At 40.2% G+C, this 24,046-nt stretch overlaps 1 protein-coding gene across 5 annotated transcripts in view; it reads left to right on the top strand.

The window, feature by feature from the left end:
* The window catches only part of CHL1 (cell adhesion molecule L1 like), a 123,508-nt gene that overhangs the window by 62,556 nt on the left and 36,906 nt on the right, over nucleotides 1-24,046 (top strand). For 4 of the 5 annotated variants that reach the window (XM_082768548.1, XM_082768547.1, XM_082768549.1 and 1 more), the window contains 6 exons: nucleotides 7,227-7,416; nucleotides 9,562-9,667; nucleotides 10,710-10,900; nucleotides 19,455-19,577; nucleotides 20,596-20,766; nucleotides 22,360-22,407. In XM_082768548.1, the coding sequence (XP_082624674.1) occupies nucleotides 7,326-7,416; nucleotides 9,562-9,667; nucleotides 10,710-10,900; nucleotides 19,455-19,577; nucleotides 20,596-20,766; nucleotides 22,360-22,407 (730 nt within the window). In that variant the 5' untranslated portion in view covers nucleotides 7,227-7,325. The remainder of the gene's footprint in view (nucleotides 1-7,226; nucleotides 7,417-9,561; nucleotides 9,668-10,709; nucleotides 10,901-19,454; nucleotides 19,578-20,595; nucleotides 20,767-22,359; nucleotides 22,408-24,046) is intronic. The other variant, XM_082768550.1, reaches the window with a different exon arrangement.

Genomic DNA, 24,046 nt, shown 5'->3' with positions numbered 1-24,046 from the left:
CATCTGAAAACAGACCACAACCTGCTTTTATGTCCTTTGTGCCTGGCTGACATGCCGTCATTTCCAGTCATTCAGCCCTGGTGCTACTGTACTTTGTTTTGGGCTTCATGCTTGACCTATGAGCTGAAATGCTAATCACTGCTGAAAATTTTGATTAATATGAAATGAGTTTCAGCCAGAAATGTGGTAAGCTCATTTAGGACATGTTGTGTCTCAAGTTTAAAATAATAATAAAAAAGCTTCAGACTATGGTTTAATTTTTAACCAGCTGGTGTGCTTTCAGCTATATCCCCAAAGCTCACATCTCTGCTGCTTTGCTACCAGCACGGGGGAGTGACTGTCACTGTGTGTCTGTGGGCTTGTGAAAAAGCCATGTGTACACCATTCCTCCCTTACAGTTTTATCTGCTGGTGCTGGAGCAAGCACGCTGATTCCACTGGTTAACAACTACTGAATAAATGTATGGCAATGCCTTTAGGAAAGGGTGATGTAACAGATATACTTGGGGGGTTAGACTGCTGTTACCTCTGTAAATGTGTGCATCTATAAAGCCAAGAGCCTTATTTTATGATGGCTTGTACAAGTATTATCTAAAGTGTGCTTTGTAGTGTGATGGAGAAATATAATCTAAAATTACAGTAGGATATTTTGAATTTAATTTTAACTTTAGATATCATAAAAAATTGCTAATCAAATCATTGTAGATCTCTCAGAAGTTTGTAAAGTATTTACATAAGCAATTTATGCTGCAGGATGTAGAATGTAAAGCTCAAGTACACTATCTTAAATCCAGATTTTCCCCTGAAAAAAAAGAGGTTGCTGCCATAGTAAAACTAGAAGAAGGCTAGAAGGAGTTAAGTGCAAAGGTGCAGATGTGTTCCTACTCAAGAAAGGACCAAGTTCACGCCTATAGACTTAAACTCACCTGTTACAGGGAGCTCCTGTGCTCCTGTGGCTGGGAGTTGCTGCTCCTGCCCTGCACAGAGCGTGCAGGTCCCCATTCAGCTCTGCCCGGCCCCTCTGGGTCCCTCAACTCGTAACTGTTAATTTTCTGTGTTTTCTTGGCTCTAAGTGCCTAAAATAATGAGGGCTATTCTGCAGTCCGCAAGAGGAATGTTTTTATGGCAGGCCATAAAAGTCTGTGTTGCATGTCCTAGTTGCTGATGTTAGAGGATGGGAAGATGTGAGCGCGAGGCAGCAATATTCCCTTGTCCTCATGCTCTTGGCTGTTCCCCAAGGCTCCTAAAAACTACACGTGGCAGTTCACATAGAGCGAACCAGGTGACCCACTTTGAAAATGAACTGTGGAAAGAGCCCAGAATGAGGGACTCATTGTCTCAGGTGATGGGGATCAAAATACATCATCAATTAAGAAAAAAGTTACTTAAATTTGTGGAAGATAGACCTGTTGGTAGATGTTATGGATGAAAGTTTAGGTGCACCACCTGTCTCAGAAGGTCATCCTACAGCTGTAGGAAGCAGTAGGATGCACGCACCTGGGGAGCAGCGCTCTGCAGTGCTGCTGCTGACCCTTGCAGGTCCCATCAGCTAGGCTCAGTGGTGAACGTCACCACTCTCCGTAAGTTAGTGCACATGCTTTTATTTATTCACATATTTAAGAACATCCATAATGGTAGCATTTGGCTATGGGGCATTTAGATTTGTATGTGCCTAGTTGTAGGAACGACCCTATTACCAGTTATCTTGATTTCCTTGTATGTGCCATGTCCATGATGTTAAAACTAAAGTTTAATGATGTATTTAGTATAAACAACATACTGTTCACAGTTAATACTTATTTCTTTGCTTATGACTAAACTGAACTAGGGATTGATTTCCACTCTGGGTTTTCTTCTGAGCTTTTATTGCCCCCACGGGCCTTGCAGGGCAGCCACCTTCTGAGTAGGCTTTGTCATGAATATCCGCAGCTGCAGACAGGAACTTTGTTTTCAGCCATTGTGTGATTTGTATCAATTCTGGTGTTTTATCAAATGTTCTGGGTCTTAAGCTTGCTCACACAATTTTCACAGAGAGCAAATACAGAGGTGGGGAGTTTTATTTAAGGTCGCTCAGCTTATGTTTACAAATGATCCTCTGCAGGGCCAGGTCAAGTTCAGTCAGCATTAGGTTCGTTCAGCAGCCAGACCTAAATGGGTACTGATGTATTATTTATTCAGTTTAAATACCATCCATTGCCCAGTTCCACACTGGTTGCAAAACCAAACGCTTGCAGACTTGAAGGGAGACATCCAAAGTGCACAATGGAAATGTAAGCAATAATTCATTCAGATAATCTTAAGTTACATGAATCATATTGGTAAAATGGCATGAGGGAATCATTTTTTAATATATGTTTTTTAGAAAAGCCTGAAGATCTCACATTCATAAATGCCTCTATATCCTAGAAGTGAGGCTTTGCATTGACAAGCAGCTACCAACAAGCAGATCACGTGTACTGATTAGAAGCCCATTTCTGTAGTTTTCAGTCATTGTGTGCATGTATAAGATGTGCAAGACCTTAAGAAATATGATGCTTGTACTCAATGATTTAGTAGTACAGCTCTTCAGCTGCTAGGTATACAGAACAAATTAAATCAGAGCTGTCAGGTGCTGGGCAATTATAAGGACAGAATGATGACCAAGAGAAAACATTAACCATTCACAGCCAGCTTGTAAATGGTTTGCGAGCATAGGGTGTGATGTGCAGAGACTTTGGGAGAATTGCATTTTACGATTTTGCTGGAAACAGCTGGGAGTCAACAGGGAACATGCAAAAATGGTCCCCTGTGGGGAGGCGGTGGGACAGGAGATGCTTATGTACGGCACTTCCCAGCCCCACCTTGCCAGTGAGATCATGTCTGGTGCTCCTAGCTGCTGCCTGGTTTCTCCTCCAGCTAAACAGCACCTGCCAAGCCAGGCTCCCCACACCCCTACTTATTTCTGAAATCTTTGTCCCAGGGAAATTCATGGTACTACTTACACTGGTTCTTGAATCAACAGTGTTACTCCTGCTTGTCTTGTGTAAAATGTTTCACAGCCTTGCATGCGTATGTCTTCAATCTTTATATACATTCTGTCACATTTTTAGTTTTTGTTTTGGGATGTTGAAAAATCTAAAGACTAATAGATTCCAAATTTGGGAAGGTACAATAGCTGAAATCATGTTTGAAACACTTTTTCTAAAATAAAGTTGAGACGTTGTCTAAGTGCACTGAAAGCTTGTACTTTACTTGTGCTGTCCAATAATGTTCATAAAGTCCTTGGCAAGATAAATAATGCTCAGGCTCCTCTCACTAACCCTCCTGGGAGTGAGGTTGCATCTAAAAAAGTCTTCATGTCTATATGATACAGCCTAGTACTTGCTTGGGAAATATTTTACCACAGCAGGAAGACCCTTTCTGATTTGGATGATTACTTTAATCACCTCCAGAATTTGCATCATGGACTACTTTCCTGAGAAGTAACAACTTCCAAAAATAGGTTACTGCTATGGAGTCTGCTGACGGTTATCTTCTCACTGCTACGTGCACTGAGACATCCAAAAACTTTTAAGAGAAAAGCCATGTATAACATTGACACCTGAAGTGAAACGATGGATCCTTATGAATATTCCTTCTCATCCTTTCCAAATATATCCAGACACATGAATGAGTCTGCAGGCAGTGTTGTTTTGTTGTGTTTTGTTTGTTTTGTAGCACTTTTTATTTCCCTGAAATACTACAGCAGCATAAATGTTGAAGTTGTAGCATTACATTTCAGGTTTCACTAGCATAAATATCAGCCGTTCTCAGCTAACTAGCGAAGCAGGGAGGTTTTGTTACTCAGGGCATGGAGAGCACAGAGGTGTGTCTTCCAGCCAGTGGGATTTAGATGATGCTCTGGATGCCAGAGGGTGGCTTTGCCAACCTGGTGGGAGGTGATAAAGAAAATCGGAATCTAGAGAAGCTGCTGGTCTTCTGAGATGGGGGAAGTCTGTCACTCAGGCTGGGATTCTTTTTTTTTTTATCTGTGACTGTATCCAAGAATTAGAGTACTTAATTAAACTCCTGTGCTATACAGTCACTTATCTTGCAACATATGGTCTAATTAAATAACCAAATTTTAATATCTCATACCAGGAAACTTTTTTTTTTTTTTTTTCCCAGAGTTTTCTTCTGCTGTTCTGTGACTGGAGCCACCCCTGAAGGCTGTAACTTCTAATTACCAATAGCTTTTATTTAACAATCTTGTAATATATATGTCACTGAGAAATTAAATTTGATTCTAGCTAATGAAAAGGTCACTTCAAAAATGTACCAAATATTAAGCTGTGGGAATTCAGTACTTTCATTAATATTTGCACTGTACAGAATTTACACAGCAACTAAATCTTGCATATTTTAAGAGGGAAACAAATAGCTGAGATTGATGCCTTTTTTAATAGTACAATGTAATTTCTCTTGGAAGCACTAGACCCCTAATCTGGGAATTTTGGCTGTCATTCTGCTACTGTTTATGAGCAATTTTAATGCAGTAATTACATGTAGGGAAAATTGTTCACTAGGTTTATGAGATAAATGGAATTTATTTATTTATTTACTTTTGCTGTTTAGTTGTCCAATATTTGTATTGTGTGTTTCTGGGAGCAATGGTATACAATAATATAATCTGGAACTGCATCATTCCTTACAAATACTGATATTTTGAAAGATTCGCTCACTGTAAGTAAAAGGCAGTTCATTAAACAAACAAATGAGCTGTCCTTAGAGCAATCAGTATTTACTATTAGCCAAACAGCACAGTAAATAATGAATTGCAGGTAAGGAACTACAGATAAGTATTTGCAGTGAATTGAAATTACTTTACTTAAGCCTGAGGCTGACGGAAGAGGGAAACATAGGGAGGAGGGGGAAAAGGAAAAAGGAGAAGGGATCAGTAATGTAACGTTTCTTGTAGCATTCTTGTTTGTTGTGCTGAGGAAAGGTTTTCTCCTATCAGCTTTTGCCACCCCAGTGCAAGGGATGCTGCAGCTCACTCCTAGGGAGAACAAAGGAGAATTTGGGATTCCTGGAAAAATAAAAAAGACAGGTATCCAACTCAAGCTGCAGGGCTGTTCCAGCTCCCTGCAGAGCAGAGCTGTTGTTTTTACCAAGGTCAAGATTTTGCAGGTTTTTATTTGGCATATACTGGCCCCCAGGAGAGTGCTGTGCTTTGGCACTACTGAGACCGAAACCCGCCCCTTGCTGCCAAGTTCTTGTGCAGCTACCTCATTTATTTCTCCAAATTGCTTAAGCAGATAAATTGTTCATTTGCTAGGAACTGGCACAAGATGAGAAATTTTGGTTTGGGGTTTAATAATCATAGGAGCGAAGCATTGCACTGCCTGTTTGGGTATGTGGCAGTGCTCGAGGCTGGGATGGATGGGGGAGCCTGGGAGATGGCTGGGGTCAGTGATTTAGGAAGAGACTGAGGGGTGTTCGGGTGCTGGAGGTGGGAGAGAAGGTCTGTGAGTTGGTGAGGGAATTGGCAATTTCAGCTGAGCTGTGGGCCTGAGGCTCAGTGGGAGAGCCAAACCGTGACTGTTGTACAAAGCACGTGGTGCCTGCTGGCCCTGTCTGCACATCACCCTAAGTTTGGTTATTGGCTTGATGAGGAATGTCTCCACCTGTCCATCCGCTGAGGGCCATCGTTTTTTTCCTTGAGTTTAATCTGTAACTGTACAATGTTTTTTGCCATTCATGTGAAAGGAAACTCCCCGTTCCTCGGTCTGCAGCCATAGCAAGCTGCCTGCCTTCTGCAATGTCAGCGGCTGCTGCTCTAGGCCCCAGAGCGCCCGCAGCATGTGGGGGAAGAAGAGGACCATGCTGCCATCAGTGCTTCACCTGAGCAGCAAGCCTGGTCGGACTTCTGTGAACAGAAACTGCAGCTGTGTGGCTGGGGGATTGCTGTCAGAGCTTCTGTGTCACTGTAAATTCCAGAAGTAGATCTGGGCCTGAGCGCTAGGAAGTCCCACGTGGGCTGAGGCTGTGCAGGCATCAGGTATCGGCACCTGGGGGAGCTGGGTGTCTCCAGCCATGTGGGCCCACCACACACTGGGCTGCAGCAGGGAATAAGGATTTTACTGGGCAGAGCTTTGGAAGGGCCTCTTTCTCACAAGTCAGGAAACTAGGACGAATCAAGCCAAAGGAAATTTCTACTTCCACAAACCAGTGTGCTGCTGCTACTGGATGCTGCCTTAGCTGCACATAGTGGGTCCCTGTCCCCGTCTGTGCTGTTCCTCTCTGCCCAGCAAAGCACTGAGCAGATCAGCCAGCTTCTTCCACCAGTGAATGCTTGGTGCCTAAGATACTTATAAGACATCTGTTTTTTAGCCTCATTTCTACACAAATGAGGATTATGGGATTATCATGTCTGTCTGTTGCCCTCTCGTTGGCCAATTTCAATCTTAAACCAGGGATTTTTGTCTCAAAGATGTTGATTTCCAGGGAAGGTTGAAGGAATAAAAGTTATCCTGGTAGCATACTATGCGCTCATTAATATTTCACCAAGATATTGCAAGTGGTGCTCATAACTGAAACCCTCCATGTTCCTACATTTCTAGGGCTCTCTCTCCTTTACTCCTCTGTGAGTTGCACTTAAACACTCATTAGAGATGAAATTTTTCTTCTTTGGCTGGTGCCTGGCAATTTTGCCTTGTAATGCAGAGCCTAATGATGTACAAAGGATTGTGTAAAACCTACCTGCAGTAGTTCTGGGATTATAGAGCAAAAGTGGAGTTTTCATGCTCTGGTCCTTATTAATGAACTAAATTGGATTAAGCCTCCTTTTTTAGACATAAATGAAAGATAAAAGACATGTGAGATTTATGAGTAAGGTCATTAAAGTACTAAATTTCTCTCATTAGGTCTGTTACATTACTTTCCAACTTGCACAACTCTCATTAGTAAAATTTATGAACTGGAATGATTACAAATATACCATGTTTTAAGCCATACCTGCTTTTAATTGCAAAGCAAAAAATAATTATAGTTCTGTGCTATAATTGATATGTACCTTTTTTGCAAGTATTTTTTGTTAGAGATTTAATGTAGAGCCTTCCCAAAGCCAGGGGGTGGGGGGAGAGGAGAGGAAACTGTACCACTTTGTGCAATTTAGCTGCAAATCCTGAAGCATTGCTTTAATTTAGTAACCTCGTTAAAACCAAGTTAATATTGCAAGCTAATATGGCTCTTTCTTCTCCTTGCTAGACGTCCAATTTCCCATCCTTACATCTGATTTGAATTGATGGTGAGAGGAAGCATAAGGTATCTCTCATTCTGTTTGGACTCCCTGTTTACTGAAGAGTGATGGAGATGCTATTACGCACAAAAAGGATCACCATATGCCTGTTTTTCTTTGTACTGAGTTTGGCAGCAGCTATTGAAATACCGTTATCAGGTGAGTTGTAGCTATTTCCTGAACACTTTGCTGTTTTGTTTTGGTATCCTATTTTTTTTTTTTTTCATTTTTACCTTTCCCTGAAGAAAAAAAATATTAAATCCTACTTTTCAGTTGTTTCCTTTTGAATTTAATTCTGCCATAACATGGCCTTTGGGAAATCCAGAAGTGATAAAAATATAAGCCACTTTGTTTGGTCTTGTTTAAATGCAGCAGTAAACTTGTCTAATAACATCTATCTGATGTTCAAGATCCAATGCACCATTTAGCTCCGAGGGTTCTGCTTTGTCCTTCACGTAGATTCCTCATTTTGGCTCTAAATCTCCCTGAAGCTGGGTTGATGTACACACCGCCTTATTTACTTGTCTCGCAACCTGCCATTCCAGTCTGAAGAAGGAGCAGGTGTATGTCTCAGGGAGTACATTAGTCCCCAGAGAAGAATTTCCTATGGCTCACATACCACCCTGGGGAGCACTGGCTTTATCCATCTCTGACAGGGAAGCATTCAAACTGCCTGTTTTACATGGCTGGTGTGTGTTCGGTACATGGGAAATATGGGATAAGGCTCGTATGGGACAACCCCATGAAAGCCAGTGGGATACCAAAGCCCAGGGGAACCAGGAGGATTACTGTTTGCTTTTTGGGTACAACAAAATTCAACAGTATTGGGTTTTGGATGAACTATGCTGAGGGAGAAGGAAACGTAAGCTTTTTGCAGACTTTTGGGTGCTGCAGCCTCAGAGCAGGACATGGACCCTCTGCAGTGCGTTGCTTGGGCCTGCTGTGGGCTGTATGCTGCCAGGAGCCCTGGCTGCAAAGGAGATGGTTATCAAGCAGGTTTGTAGCATATTTTCCTAAAGCTACCTGAACTTGTTTACCAGTGAAGTAGATGGAAGTGTTTTAGAGGAAGGTGCCACAGTGGCTCTTGGTGTTCGAGTAGAGCAGAAGTGGAGCTGGGACTGAAAAGCGCAGGACAAACTGTCTGGGCAACCACTGTCCTTAAGTACCTACATGGGACACACACACACACACACACACACAAACATCGAGCCCTCTGTGCTTTAATGAAGCACTTTATGCTTTAACAAAAAGGAATTATGGCTGATCTGTGGAGCTGGTGGGTTTGGAAGTGCTTGGCTTTGAGACCACATGGTATGGTATGATACCCCGGATACCCTGGTTTGCTTCAGCTTTGAGCTTCTTAGGCTTAAAAGAGAAACCAAAGATGTTAATTTTCTTCACGGCTGCCTATAACAATATGATGATCTTATTATCCCCTGCTCCACAGCGGGGTGCATCCTCTTTTCTGCAGCTCTGTTACACAGACATTTGCAACACTTTAATTTCCTTAGGAAAAGAAAAGTTAGTGAAACATCACTGCGTAACTGCGGGACTGCTAGTGACTCGTCTGCTCTGGAGGGTGCATTAAGTCATCCGTGCAGCCGATAGATTTCCTTGTAATTTTATCCAGGATGGAGACAGAAGTTTGCTAATTCATGCGTATGTATCTGTGTCTGTAAATCTGTGTATAAAAAAAAAACAGCTATTAACTTCACCATGGAATAAACAGGAGGCAAGATAGTGCTGACAACCAAGATATTCATACATGTGTGGGCTTATTTCATGGGGGATATTTTTGGGGTGAGTTCTGCCTCATAATTTCTTACTGAAACAAGTTTCCATATGGTGAAAGCCACAGGCTGTTGAGTTGCTGTGTTTATAAACAAGTGTGTGGTACATGTTGGGAGCTGCACTGTCAGGCATGCAGCTGGTTATTGAAAGGTCAGTCCTGCTGTAGCCCTAGACTCCAGATCTGATTTGGCTTTGGATTTGGCATTAGCATGGCCCAAGGTTCTCTTCTCTGTCTGGATGGGATGGTTATACATGGAAGCAGACACCAGCAGTGCTCACTGAGGGCATGACCAAGTGCAGTCAGTGCTCCAGCTCATGCTGCTGAGGCATAGAAGTGTGCAGATTTGGGAGCAGAGTGCTGTCAATGCCAGGAAGATGATGATCGTCATCCTTTATTTAAAGCAAGCCTCGCTCTTTGCAGCAGTAAGGCAATTCTGATATTGTCCCTTTCAAAGAAAGACCTTCATCAGTTTTGCTTGAAAGGGATTTAATCTGCTGCCTCTTTGTGTTCAGTTGCACAGCTTCCAACAATCACGGAGCAATCTCACACCCAGGTTGCCTACCCATTCGATGAGGACTTTACAATTAAATGTGAAGCTAGAGGAAATCCACAGCCCACGTAAGTACTGCTTTCACCTGGAGAACTAAGTAGAAATTGGGTTTGCTTTTAGCTTTTTTCAAACATTATTCATTTTCTGAGGAGGAAAGGAACAGGTGGTGTACAGGAACTGGCTCGTAATTGCAAGGTGAGGTTAAACTTTGTGTTTCCATTTAGACCATTGAGCCATTTTTTTGTGTGTGTTTTTGTTCTGTTTTGGTTTTGTTTTCTTCTTTCACTCACTACATGATTAGATATTAACACGCCTTTTTCTTGTTAGGTGGTGTTTCACTTCTCTATCACAGGCCAAGTTCACCCCATGATACACATGACCTGGGCTGGGCTATGCTGCAGAAGACAGGGGTTTTGCAGTGGGTCTTTTGCCTTTTCCACAGCAACCCTAAAAATACCAAATACATTTTGTGATTAATAAAAACATAAAAATAACGTAATAAAAGCTCCTCCTGAGACTTTCACCACTGGGTGGTGTATTGGCTGTAGTAACAACTGTTTTGCATGTCATTTTTGCTGTTTAATCCTTCCCCTCCTCTTGTTGCAGAAAAAAAAAAAAAAAAAAAAAAAAATTAAACTTGATAAGAAAAAGGCAATTGTTATGTTAATATCAAATGTTTGATCATTTTAAAGTTCTTTATGAATGGAGATTTATATCTTAAATTTTCTTCATTTCCTTTTCCTTTGACTATTGGTCAGAGATACCTGAGCTATGACCAATACTTAGGCACTCATCACAATCACACCCCAGTAACATCAAAACCATGTGTCTGATGTTAAGACTAGGAGAACCTCAGTAGTCTACTCCATTTCTCCTGGATTTGGTGATGGTAAAGTGTCCAGTAACAGAGACATGCCCAATAGCTTGCACAAGTTATGGCAGCACTGTGTACATTCCACCTCCTTTTATTTATTTATTTATTTATTATTTATTTTTATTTTTATTTTACCTGTTTTGACACTGCAGTGTTGGAATGATACTTACCAGTGGTTTTGTACTGTAGTGCACTTTACTGTGACTGGTCCTTTTAACACTTGTGTTATTTTTCAGTTTCAACTGGACTAAGGATGGAAAACCATTCAATTTATTGTCTGATCCAAGGATAATTACATTTAACAACTCTGGGACATTTGTGATTCAGAACCATGGAATCATCAGCAATTTTCAAGGGAAATATCGTTGTTATGCATCCAACACACTAGGAACTGCCATGTCAGAAGAAATTGAACTAATTGTTCCAAGTAAGGGCTTTTGCTTTACTTTCATTATGCTTTTTAAGATGAAAAACTATGGAAAGTTACCAATGCAATATATAGAAAAACATGTATGGTTTGTAATTCGATGAATACTGGAAGGAAAACTTTGTCCTACCTGTAATGTTTATTTCATTCCAATTTTTGAGGCCAGAAATCTGAATGACAAAATCCAAGTTCAGGCATTCAGACAACAACAATGGTTTTACAGGTTTCCAAGTGCTGATACTGATGCTCCTTACAACCTTTAATGAACACAAAAGCAACTGAGTAAATTGTGTATGTATCTTCTAACACAGTTTGCTTCTAGAGGAAGGGGTTAGTGGGTAAATTAGTATAAATGTTTTAATAGTCATCTCAGAAGAACTGGGTGTTCAATGACAAAATAATTATTTGCTTTGACTTGACTATTTAAAGGCTTTTATAAAGCACTTGCTTTGCCTGTTCCATAAAACCCATAAGAATTCTTTTCTAGTTTGTATTTACTTAAAGCCTCTACTTCCTCTTGTGATGCTTCCACTTCTAATATTTTGCTCTTGCTGTAAAGAAGAAAGCATAAATATTCATGAGAATTGTAGTCTGATAAATTCTCTACCTAATCTAGCCAGACATTATTTGTGTGTGAGCTGATGCCAGCACATCATCAATATATAGAAAATAAAATATTTGGTGAGAGAAAACAGGTAGGAAAAAAGGAAGGAAGGAAGAAAGAAAGAAAGAATGGCATAAATCATGAAATCATTAAAAGGATGCATTAAAAACAGTGAACAATAAAGGAACAGGAAGTCATTGTCAGTGAAAACAAAAATGGTTGGAATTAAATCTCATTGAGAAAATAAATTTGGAGAAAATTTTTGAGTTGAAGTCATCTTCCTAATACTAGAGAAATGTATTTGATAAAAAATTAGGAACCATGTGACGTTTTTACTTTCCAAATGTTTATTGGAAAGTGAAAGCTGCTAGGAGTCATAAGGCTATAATATTTCAGCTTGGCAACCCTGACTGAGTGACCAGAAATTGAGAAGACGGTATGGCCTCCATCTCAGTGCAAGGAGCATAAAATCAGAAGCTCGGGGAGGATGGAAGAAATAGTAGCATATTACTGCAAAACAGCAGGTGATGCAAATGTTTGAAAACTCAGGAGAAAGTGATATATTCAACTGTGAGTTCATTAGTCCGATGTCAGTAGCATTCAGGGTATGGTATAAATATAAATACTTAAGGGGAGAATATTAAAGTCCTGGAAGTGAATGGGAAATTATCTCAAAGATATAGTTGTTAAAATCACTGATTACAGAAATATGTCCTTCCATCGTTAGCATAGAAGGCAAAGGGGAAGTTGGGTGACTTTCAGGACTGGCGTTATGGAAGTGGGATGAAATTTACTGGTAAAAAGCTTAAGGTCATCTTGCTGGGAATTGGTTAGGACAATGTTGCTACAGTGGCTTTGTACCAATACATTTGATCACTTGTATTTTGGGAGTAGCTGAGGACAATAAAGACACAATTGGTCATAAATTCTGGATAGACATTCATGAAGTTAGAAGAGGGAAATTTAAGGCAGTACTTTCACAGTGGAGTAGAAGGGACAAGGAATTTTAGTGTCTATGTGATGAAGGAGGGTAAGCACAGATATGTGGTGTAGGTGTGTGAGAGAGAACCAGTGATGCAGGGGAGGTTTTTTTCAGTCTCTGACTGATCACACATTTCTAAGTTCCTACAACATGTTGGTACTAAAGGATCTGAAAGCACCAGGAACACGTGGAATTGGTGTGTCCACACAGGGACGCATTCCCACTGTCTTCTAATGCTTTGCACTGACAGATGGCCACCTGGCTATAAAAGCCTATGTCTAGCAACTCAGCACAGATGAAATGGGCTATAAGAAACATGCATAATCATTTATAGCATGTCTTTGTCATTGTAAATAATTTTGAGAAGTACTCTAGGCACAGCCAGGCATGGGGGAGTGGTTGCACTGTGGTCTTGCTAGAAGTAAAAAACATCGCAGGGGCTGGGATTGTTCCTGTGGGAGGGCTGCTAAGCATAATGTGTAAATGTATTGTTGTGAGCATGAAAGGCAAGATTTATTTTCATTTTAGCTAGTTTAATGTGTTCTTTTTTTTTTCTTTCTTTTCTTTTCTTTTTTTTTTTTTTTTTTTCTTTTCTTTTCCTTGGGAAATTAATTTCATGTTGCACTGTATTGTGTAATATTCCCTACTGCTTGACATTTGGTAAGGAATTATTAAGAGCATGTATATTGCTATATTGTTTTGTCTCCACTAACTTGCAATTGCTTTAAAGGACTAGCATTCCTGGTGCAGGAAAACTGCACAAGGCTTAGGACAGTAGGTTAAAACTTACTGAACTAGTAATCTACGTTGTCTCCACAGGTAGAACAATGCAGCTATGTACCAGAAGACAACTGGATTTTCAGGCAGGATCAGGAGAGCAATGCAGACACTCAGAGCTTTGGACAGGACATAGTTATTTACTTTGGAGCCTGGCCAGGGCAGTAGGGTTAATGCTTCTTATATTAAGCAAAGTGTCTCAGACTCATTAATTGTTAGAAGAGTTAAAGACCTCTTTGTCATGTTTCAGTGGAAGTATGTCACCTCCAGCAGCAGCACTGGCACCCCAGGACTCCATTGCAATAGAACCAGACGAGATGCTTAAAAAGGGAAAACAAGAACTGGTTGATGTTTTTATCTGGGACTGTTGAATATGTATCTAAGGCAGATAAGTTTTCATTAGAAGAAAAAATTGTCTATACTAGCTTAAATAGATATTAAATATACTGGTGGTAATATTTCAAAAAATAATTGAGAAGTTACAAACCTGCTTGTTAATGAATATGAGAGGATTATCAGTGTTACCACATGCAAAGTTCTAAATCCAGAAAATAAATAGATTGTGCAGGTAATATGTTAAAGGTATTTAACCAACTCCCACACCTTTTAAGGCGCATTTACTTTTATTCATACTCTCTGCCATTAATTCTTTCATTTAACTGTGCAATGTAGATACTGCAAATTAAATCAGGATTCAGGGAGAACAGAAGACACCTTTCATTTTCTAAAGTGCTGGATAGTCTACAGCTCTGCTCAAGTGAAAGAGATCTGCTGGTGTACAGAACTGTTGTAAATTAAGCAATCAGACAGAAGAGTTTGGGAAAAATTACCTCTATTCACCCACAAGTTTTGAAGTGGAGACTGGTACATGTGAGATCACTACATGCATTCATGATAATGATGCAGAGGTTGCAGTGCCTTGCCAGCTGTATTCAAGTAAAATTTAAGCTACTTGGCAAGTCACTATGCCAATGAAGTGAAGAAAACCCAGCAAGTCAGACTAGGTTAGTTTTTTCATAAATTACTTTTCCACTGCACAGAAGTAGAATACCGAGTCTGTAAGGAAAGGAAGGTTGCTGCTGAAAAGGAGAACAAAAGACTGTTTACTCACAGTAGTCATTCCAAGAAAGCAATAGAAATGTCAGCAGAAATGATCACTAAATGTCACCAACATAATGAAAACACCACACCTCCCCTACATGATGACATTAGGGAGAGTGGCGAAAATGGGGTATCAAGATTGTCAAGATTTACAAAGTCCAGATTGTTACCAGATACATGCAGAATGAAAATGAATTTAAATGGTGAGAACACAGACTTCAGCTCCCCTCCTCCTGTATTTAGAGAGTCTATTGCTTGAATTACTGAGTAGGCCCAACGCCAGAAAAAGGAGAAAAAGTAGGGTTTCAACTTTTTTAATTAACTGTAGTGTAAAAGACTGTTCATGGTAGACCGTTAAAATTTATGTTCAGGATTTCTAAAGACTTTGCTCTAAAGGACCAAAGATCTGAGGGTGGAAACCTAGCCTGAACATAAAATTGTCCAGGGGCAGCCTATGCTAAGGCAAGGGTGTCAGTTTCACACTCCAAAGGAAATCCAAGCCTATATTAATATAAGAATAATAATAATTAAAAAAAAAAAAAGTAATCAGAAGATATTGAGTTAATACTAGAATAAGAGATCTCAGTAACACACTTTGTGAAGGCATTCAGTAGAGCATACTCATTTTATAGAACAGAAAACAAAAGAGAGAAATTTGCTGAGAATTTTCACATAGTGGGACTAAAACTTCCTACCTCCTAAACCAGTGACCTGTACATCTGACAACTTTTCTGGCCAACTAAATCATCAGGATCACTCTGACTGTTGCTAGTGACCATCATTTTGGAAAGGATGATAGAGAGAGATTTACACAGAATAACAGACTTCACTGATTCTGTCATAAAAACTTCATTGAGAGTGAGTGGACTGACATCCATGGTCTTGCTGATGGTCAGACTTTCATCACTTTTTCAATGTAATGCAGCAGTTAAAAAAACAAACAAACAAACAAACAAACCCTGTAAATAAGCAGATTATAAACTGTACAAAGGTTGCAGTGGAAATTACAGATATAACTACTGCCTGTACAACATGGACCAGACTAACAATTGATGTACTGAGATGCGTATTGGGAGCTGCCAGGCTGCATTCAGTGTAACTCATGTAGCTGGTGATTGTAAGTGATGTTCTTAATTCTTTGATATGTTTAACTGTTCACCACACAAGATATAAATATGTATAACAAATTGCTTAGCTGTTAATTGAAGTTTTAGAGGAGCTGGGAATTTCCAGGATGTAGACATTTCTTGACTATTTCTACTTTCCCTCACCATTATATCTTTTAGAGATTTAGCTGGGGAGAACTTCACATCCACAATGGATCAGACTAAACATCCATCTAGTACAGGACACATCAACAATGTACACAGAGAAAGTCATAAAAACAGACCTCACATACAGTGGTGTCTTCCTACAATGATTTCCCAAAATATATACTAATTACTGACTTATCATAATGAGCCAACTCGTATTTTACATCAGATGCTGGTAGGAACAAGATGCAGTGGTCCCAATGACTTCTACAGTTACTTGCAGAAGACCTTTCCCTTCAGTTCAACTTCTCAGTGCTTTTCCCAGAAACATATAGAATACCAGACTGAATGCACTCAATTCTCTAACTGGTGTAAATTCACATCCTCAATATATTTATAGTTGGGTGAAGTCAACTGTAGTTGTAGCAGTGTGACAGGAACTAAGCTATATGATGAAATGTGCTAATAGATACATGAGTAAATCTGCAGCAATCTTGCTGGTGCCAGTGTACCATGACTCAGGTTGCCATATTTCTATACAGCTAAACTCAAATTCAGATTTTATATTGCATTGTATTGTTCTCCCTCCTGTTTGCTTTTCATTGAGATACTGCATTTTCTGAACAGATAAGAAATAGGAGGGAGTGACCTGACCCAGTCTCCTTTCTGAAATTTCTCTCAGCCAAACTAATTCGTCAGTGGTATTTCAGCCTAATCTCAAGTATGGTTTGGTCATTAAACTTTGAGTCACCCCAGGGATTAACAGAGCCTGGTTCCTTACACAAATGATTCTGGAAACTGAAAATATTTCATTTCCATGGTTTACACACTGTCAAAGCACTGTGATTATGTTTTCTGAGTGCTGTACATCATTCAAGGTTGAGCCCTGGCAGAAAAAAGTACTTGGGCAGTGACGCCTTTCCCAAGAATTTTTGAGAACTTTATATAACGCGGTATGCTTTTAGAAGAATTTTCCATAACTGAAGTCAGGTGTTTTGTCTTCCCTGTGGCTGTTTCACACATGCCACTTGATTGCTTGTGTCGTGAGTGTCCTCCAACTGGTACTTCAGCAAGCATTTCTCAGAGTCATTAAATAACTTTGTTCTCCCCTGTGTTATGGATATGTGTGATGTAACACTTGGAGCAATGCTGGATGCTGTGGCCTCTCTCATTATATCTGTGTGTTGGGAATTGCATGAAGGATTGACATGACACTTTTAGTGGTATCACTGCAAAGAGATCAATTGGTTGTAAATTTACAGTGTCCATGTGCTGCATTGATAACTCCATTCAGTATTAAACATTTTCATAGTACTATTAATCTTGTATGGTACTTTCTAGCTTAATTTGGTTGTGATAGTTTCTGAGATTGGCCACAAATCAGTAGTGATTGATTCTGAAATGTCCACTAATTAAAACAGAGGAGCATGGTAAAAAAATATGTTGCCTGCATGTATGTATTGAAGACTAATGGGCAAGAGCTGAAACCTAATGTGATATTAGCTTCTTAGTCTTAATAAATCTCCTCATGCAGAATTCAGAAGCAATCATTTTTCTAGTCTTTGAGACCAATGGGGCACCAGCAAGTAAATATGTTTGTCAGGACGTTTGACTCAGAAATTTGTTATGAAAATTGAATTTTCCTCTCTAGCAAAACTTTAAGAGTTCACAACAAACACTCCAAATTACACACTGAGGGGAAATTGAAGTTTTTCAATGTTTTTCACAACGAACAAAATGAAACAAAACAGCACGGAAAAAAAACAGGAGCCCCGACCACCTCATGGTTCAAGCATCTATTAGAGACACAAGACACTGAAATTCATGGTGTTGCTTCACCTAGTAGGGACCAAAGTGGACATTTGGGCCACACACTTAGATGAATACCTGCACTACCAGCTATTGACTCCAAGACAGTGATTTTTCACTGTCTTCTGGTGGGAATTACTATCTTCTCGCATAATTAGTTAATTATTGGCAACAGAAACTGACTGAAAAGGCCAGTGGCTATGGCACGCTGTTGGGATATTGGAGACCCATGTTTTGTTGTTTTGCCAAATGAGGCAGAAAATGGGTTTGAATAAAAGTTTCCAATGCCCTGTATAAGTAATCTCCTTATTGGTCTATTTGCTGGCCTCCTGCTGTTGTTGTATTAGTCCCTTAGAAATCCTTTATCCTTCACCTGATCCAGCTTTCTTACCTTTGTTGAGAGTGGTGTTCTTTTGGGAAAAGTAAGCTAGCTTTAGATCAACAAATTGGCTTTTTCCTACTGGAAAATGTTCCCCCTCTCCTGCAGTCAGTAGATGCACTTTCCAAGGCTTGAGGATTATAGGTTATTGCACATATTGTTCCCTCCCTTATCTGAAATACCACCTACAGAATGTGTTATGCTCATTAGCTCCATTTTGTTTCTCCTAAGAATTCCTATTGTATTAATAATCCTTCCGGTGATAAAATCTATGCCCAATCTACATTCAGGCAATCAGCATTGTAGGGATTGCTTCTTTTTGTGTTCACTAATCCTAAATGAATAAAGGATCCTCGGAGTCCTGGCCCTATGCTTCTCGCCCTCTTTCTTTGGTTTGACTTCTGCTGTGTGACACTGCAGTTATCATGCAGTGCTGCTGGACCACTGATGTTTTAAATTATTTGCTATCAGAGTTCCTTCTTATGACTCGAACACCAGGATGGCAATATTTGCTGTGCCAAGTTGGCTCTGTACAGCCAGGATGCTTTCATTCCTTAGCTTTTAATTGCTGTTAATTTTACTGTTTAATGCGGTTGTCTGAACTGAAACTTTCACGAGTTTAAACTTGCCTGGAATGAAATCAGAAGACAGTGTCCGCCCAGAAACTGTCTTAGCTAAATTCATTTAAGGAGTGGTTGCTTTCTGCAGACTACTTTCTTTGCAGAAATGTCTGAGTTGCAGCCTTCCAAGTGCTTGGTTTGGGGTGGGTTTCAGCTCAGCTCAGTTTCCTCTCTGCTCGGATGCGCTCCAATTGCATTTTGGGCTGCTGAGACCATCCAGGTTGATCAGATTTACCAAACGCCATTCAGGCTTCGAATAGTCTGCTTACTCTAGGTGTTAATCAAGTCCTCAATCCATGAATTATTGAACCTATATTTAATAATAATATCTCCCTTGTGCACCCCTGTGTATTCCTTTGTGCAAAGCCCGTACCTGTGCCTTGCTGAGAAAGGCTGCAGGTCTGCACAGCAGACAATTCACACCCGAGGGGGTGAGGAGGCAATATTGTCTTTACAGAAGCATTCATCTAATTCAGGAGAATTCATCTAATTCAGGAGAGGGATAAGAGACAGAAAGACTCCTGCCACGAGGCAGAATAGCTGCCTGGTGTCTGTCCTCAACTGCACTGACTTGCAGTGGCTTCTTGGGAACTACTGCTTAGCCAGGACTTCCCAAAAGACACTGTACTCCCAGATTGATCTCGTATCTCCAGGGATCCACCTGTGCCCTATTCTCTATGCCCATGTCTGACTCCCACTTCAGTTCTCTGTGGCCTTTACTTGTCCCTCTTAGTGCAAATAAATGAACTGTAGAAAGCATTTAAAAATAAATGCATTAAAATAAATCGTAAGCAAACCTCATGGGTATCACAGACAAATGTTAAACTTCAGGAATGAATAAAGCTAGCAAAAAAATCTTGCTTTTAGTAGAATACAATCTTAACCTGTATCACTTGTAAAAAATGGTAGTAACTAAAGGCAGAGAATGCAAAAGATGATGTTAAGGTAAATATTTCGTTAAGGACCATATTAAAGGGGAAATTTTCAAAAGGGTAACAATAAAAGAGGAACTTATTTGCTTTTGTACAGGTGTACCAAAATTCCCGAAGGAAAAAATTGAGCCCCTTGATGTAGAGCATGGTGATTCTGTGATCTTGCACTGTAACCCCCCAAAAGGCATCCCACCTCTGCATATCTATTGGATGAATATTGGTAAGTAACCAATTTGCACACAATGCATACAAGGAGACTCAAAACATTTGTCTTCCAGAGCAGTTTCATTACAGATTTATAACTGATGGGAGTGTAATTATGCAAATGCTTAGGAAAAAGATCTGGATATTGGAAAACAAAATTGAAAAATTGGGAATGGAGTTATATTTTTACATAACTCAAAGTTAAATTGTAGAGTACATTGGTGCAATATATTATTAAATATTAAATATCAGAAAGCTTAAATGTCAGTAAACAAATTTAAATAAAGTAAATTTACCAGTAAGTAGGCCTACTGCATTTATAGTAGAGAGTAAAATGTGTCAATATATTATTATGTCTATCATTACTATTTTCCTCTTTACATAAACTAATGGTTAATTTATGTTAAGAAAAAAACCTTCTGTCCCAGGTATGCATAACTGTTTCTTTGTGGTTTTCTGTCACATCTGCAGCATTTGTATTCTGTAAGAATTTCTGGCTCTTGAGCAGCAAAGTAGCACCATGACATGAAGGGTTTGTTTCTGACACTGACCAAGTACTTGCAGAGACAGGGTGCCAGATTAAACCTCTGATCTTATGAGGCAGCCTCGCTACTCCTGACATACATATTTAGCGCAGACCTGCATTTGGCTGGATCAACAATGAGACAGTACAGCATCCTTGGTCCATACTAATTCTGTCCTGCCCTCATCCGTAGTTAAAGAAGAGCAAAGTGCTTGGGAGACTGGCCATAGGGGACATCTGCAAATGGTGACCTCCATACCAGCATTGCAGCAGGCCTTTGTATCAGGGACAGGTGCTGGTCATTTCCTTTGACTTGAGCAGGAGCTGTGCCCTCAGCATTGTATATAGGATATTGATAAATAACCCATGGGTTGGGCTGGGCTTTTTGCCTCTTTCACGTCAAAGTTAAATTCTGTATCTGGAAGCAAACATATGACAGGAGAGCATTAGTAGTCATATTGGTGAAGCAGCTCAGTATCATTACCATATCATAATTATTTTTTCTTGCTAGATTTGCAGCACATTCCGCAAGATGAAAGGGTCTCCATGAGCCTTAAGGGAGATCTCTACTTCGCAAACGTGGAAGAAAATGACAGTCGAAGTGATTATTGTTGCTTTGCAGCGTTTCCAAGACTGAGGACGATTGTACAGAAAATGCCAATGACACTGAAGGTTTCCCGTTGTAAGTCTGTGGCTGGGTTATTTCTTGCTTTCTGTTTTTCTTTTTTAGCTCCCCAGGCAACAGTGAATGCAGATGTGTGCCCTGTGCCTCTGATGCGATTCCCTCTGAAGAAAAAGCATGCTACTGTGCTTATTCCTGCATTATTAACCTTGTCCTAGCACTAAATTCAAGGGCTAAAAGCTTTTTGTATATGTTGGGGCCCCAAAGCAGCCTTTTCTCTCTGCTGCTTTCCCTACAGTAAAAGATGATGGTGCATGAGGGAAATCTGCTTCTCTGGTGGTCCAGTGGGTCTCTGATGGGACTTTAGTGGGGTTTCGAGGACTTTGTGGTCTCTCTGTCCCTAGATCCAGGCCTGTTTGCTCTGGGTGCAGCAGTGAGGTCGGGAAGAACAGTGCCCAAGGACCAGGCTGCAGGCTCAGCCCTGGAGACCTCTGTGCCTTTGCTTTCACCATGTGTCACAAAAAATAGAAGGCACAACTGTCCCTCCCCTTTTCCTCAAGGAAAAACGAGATGCTAGTCAGCAGCAAGCCTTGTAAATCCCTTGTTGGGACCTCAGAAGCAGCAGCAACTTCTGTGATGGCCCAAGGCAGCAAGACAAGCTGCTTTTGGGGCACTCTCAGCTGCATTAAATCAGCAAGGCCCTGCAGGAGCTGATGGAGCTAAGGCAGCTTACACCAGCTGGAGAGAGCCACCCCTTTTCTCTTCAATCTCTTTTGGATGTAATAAATTCTGGTGAGGCTCGTAGCATGAGCTGAGACTGCCTGTGCCCTTGATATCAGTCTTCTGGTTCACTAATGCTTCTGACCTTTTGGGCTTATGTAGCCCAGAAAGCAAAGGAGATTTTTCTTTGTGAATGAAAGCCTGATTTTTAATGTATGATTTTGAGAGTTTCTTGTTGGGATAAAAAGATAAAGGATTAATAATGGGTTTGTATGTCTTAATACTTGCTTAAACCATATCTTGGGATAATAACTGTGAGGCAAATAGCAAAATGACATGTTGCCCTTCATAGCTTTTACAGTCCCACACCCATGCATATGCAGATTAGAGAAAAATGGGGCAGGGTTTGATACAGAGACCTCTGAAGGAAAGACTGCAGTGACTGCATGTTGCCATCGAATTCCTGAGACTGGGTGCAAGCGTAGAAGTGAGGTGTGCAATTGCAAGGTTTTGTAAACTTAGCTGGGGACTGCCCCCTCTGCTCCAGGCCAAGTTTCTGTTGAGGAACTATATTAAAAAAATACACAGAAAATAAGAAAAAATAAGCTGGAAAAAAAATAATAAAAAAATCTTTTTGGTAGACAGTTCAAGCTTAGTGATTTATTTATTTTTTTATTACACCTGATAGGTAGGATGATTATATCACCCTTGAAGTATTTTGCAGAATATTGCATATAATTTAAAGGCTTTCTTTGTTTTCAGGAATTCATTGTTCATCTGTTGATTTACATTATATTTTGTTTGTTTGTTTTTCTTTTTATGGCAGATATTTATTGGGGGGGACATTGTTTTGTTTTGGTTGCTTTATTGCTTCTTTTCATTCTATATCAACTATGCATGTTTGTATTTGGTTGTCACTTTTATTTATTTCAGTTAAGCATGCTAATGACTCAGGCTCACCTAATGCTGCGGTTACTAAGGGTGAGTTGAATGCATCTGTTACTTAGCCTTTAAGCTGAGAAGCTACCAGCTGAAATGAAATGTGAGATGCTGCTCAGGGGAAAAAAAAAAAATCACAAAAGACTTTTTATTGCAATGGGATGGATTTAAGTGGTCCGTGGAGTACAATTTGCTCATCTTGTACTTTTTGACAGAAGATTGAAGGATTTTTAACAAAGAGGTCTTCTTACTCAAGAAAGAAACATTCGCATCTCATAATGTAATATAAGGACGGAGACTGGCGTCCTGGGTTTCTTGTGTTATCATTTCAGAACAGGAGCTGGATTCTCTGAATCTTCCTCTGGTGGTGAGGAAGATGCTCGCATTAGGCTGCTGTCCTCTGAACCATGAATTCATGTCTAACAGGTCACCCTTGGGCTGCATTACTCCAGGGCGAGCTTAAGGCTTGGATTTGCAGAGCTTTAGCTGCTCTGTGTTAATTGTGCACATCTGTAGCTGTATGCAGGGTGAATGTGAGATGGTTTGCCTCTGTACTGTGCTGTTTGATATGCACCACAGGTAAGCACTCCAAGAAAGCAGTTCTCATCCTGGGGATTCATGTCTCCCCTTGTTCTGTGTCCACTTCTTTGTGGAGCCATATCCTGAAAATGCTGAAGTTTATGCAGACAATGTGGATAAGTCAGAAGGCAGATAGTGGTTATTCTTGCAGTTCTCCACCCCATTAACTTCATCTTAAAATACTTAAGAATGAGAGTCTGTTTTTTCATATTTAACTTTTGATGCTGATTTATTTTAGTTAAATTCCTCCTGAGAGTGTCTGTTAATTTTAAGATCCCACATTTGAAACTCTCAAAAGACCTTGTTCTGTTGGACAAGTGCTGGAGTTTTTGAAAAGAGGGTCCTTCCTAACTGTTTGGGGATAGATAGCTCAAAGCACTGATAAATCCTCAAGACTTTGCCCATGGAGGCTGCTGCCATTTGTGAGCAGAACAGGCAGGGCTTGTGTGGAGAGACCGACACTCCAAAAAATGGTTATGCCTCAGAGAAATGCCTGAACTCTTGTGTCTGGGAGGGGGACTGCCTGCCTGCCTTTGGAAGCAGGTGGCGAGGGGCAGATGGAAAGCAGGTGAGCATGCCCAGGGGCACCAAAGTGTTCTGCTGCAGCTTGGAGCACTTGTGACATTGGTTTGTAGAAACAAAAAGCAAGGGGGTGAAAAAAAGACAGGATTTTCCAGAAAGATATACATGTATGTAGCATTTCATCAAATCATCCGGAACTATTTTTGTAGAAGTACTACCATTTGGGGACATTCATTACCATGTTAATTGTTATTATAGTGATAACTGGATAGCCGTTTAACTCTATGCATATTTTGTCGTGAAACCATTGTTTGGGCGGCTGGAACAAATGGTCCGTTGAAATCAAATGCAGGTCAATCTTGTTTTATTATTTAAACAGTCTTCGATACAAATTGTATCTCCATTACTGTAGATTTAATAATTATAACAAGATGGACAATTTTGTAGGGTATTAAATTTGGAAAGATGTGTTTCCATCTGAGATTTAAAAGATGATGGAGTCAATGCAGAGCAAAGGTGCTAAGAAAGACAGTGCACACCAGGTCAGTGATTGAAATGGCCAGTGTATCAAAAATTGGCC

This window comes from Aythya marila, assembly GCF_965140915.1.
Source record: "Aythya marila genome assembly, chromosome: 10".
NCBI classification, from domain to species: Eukaryota; Metazoa; Chordata; class Aves; order Anseriformes; family Anatidae; genus Aythya; species Aythya marila.
This window is presented reverse-complemented; position numbering and strand designations above follow the sequence as displayed.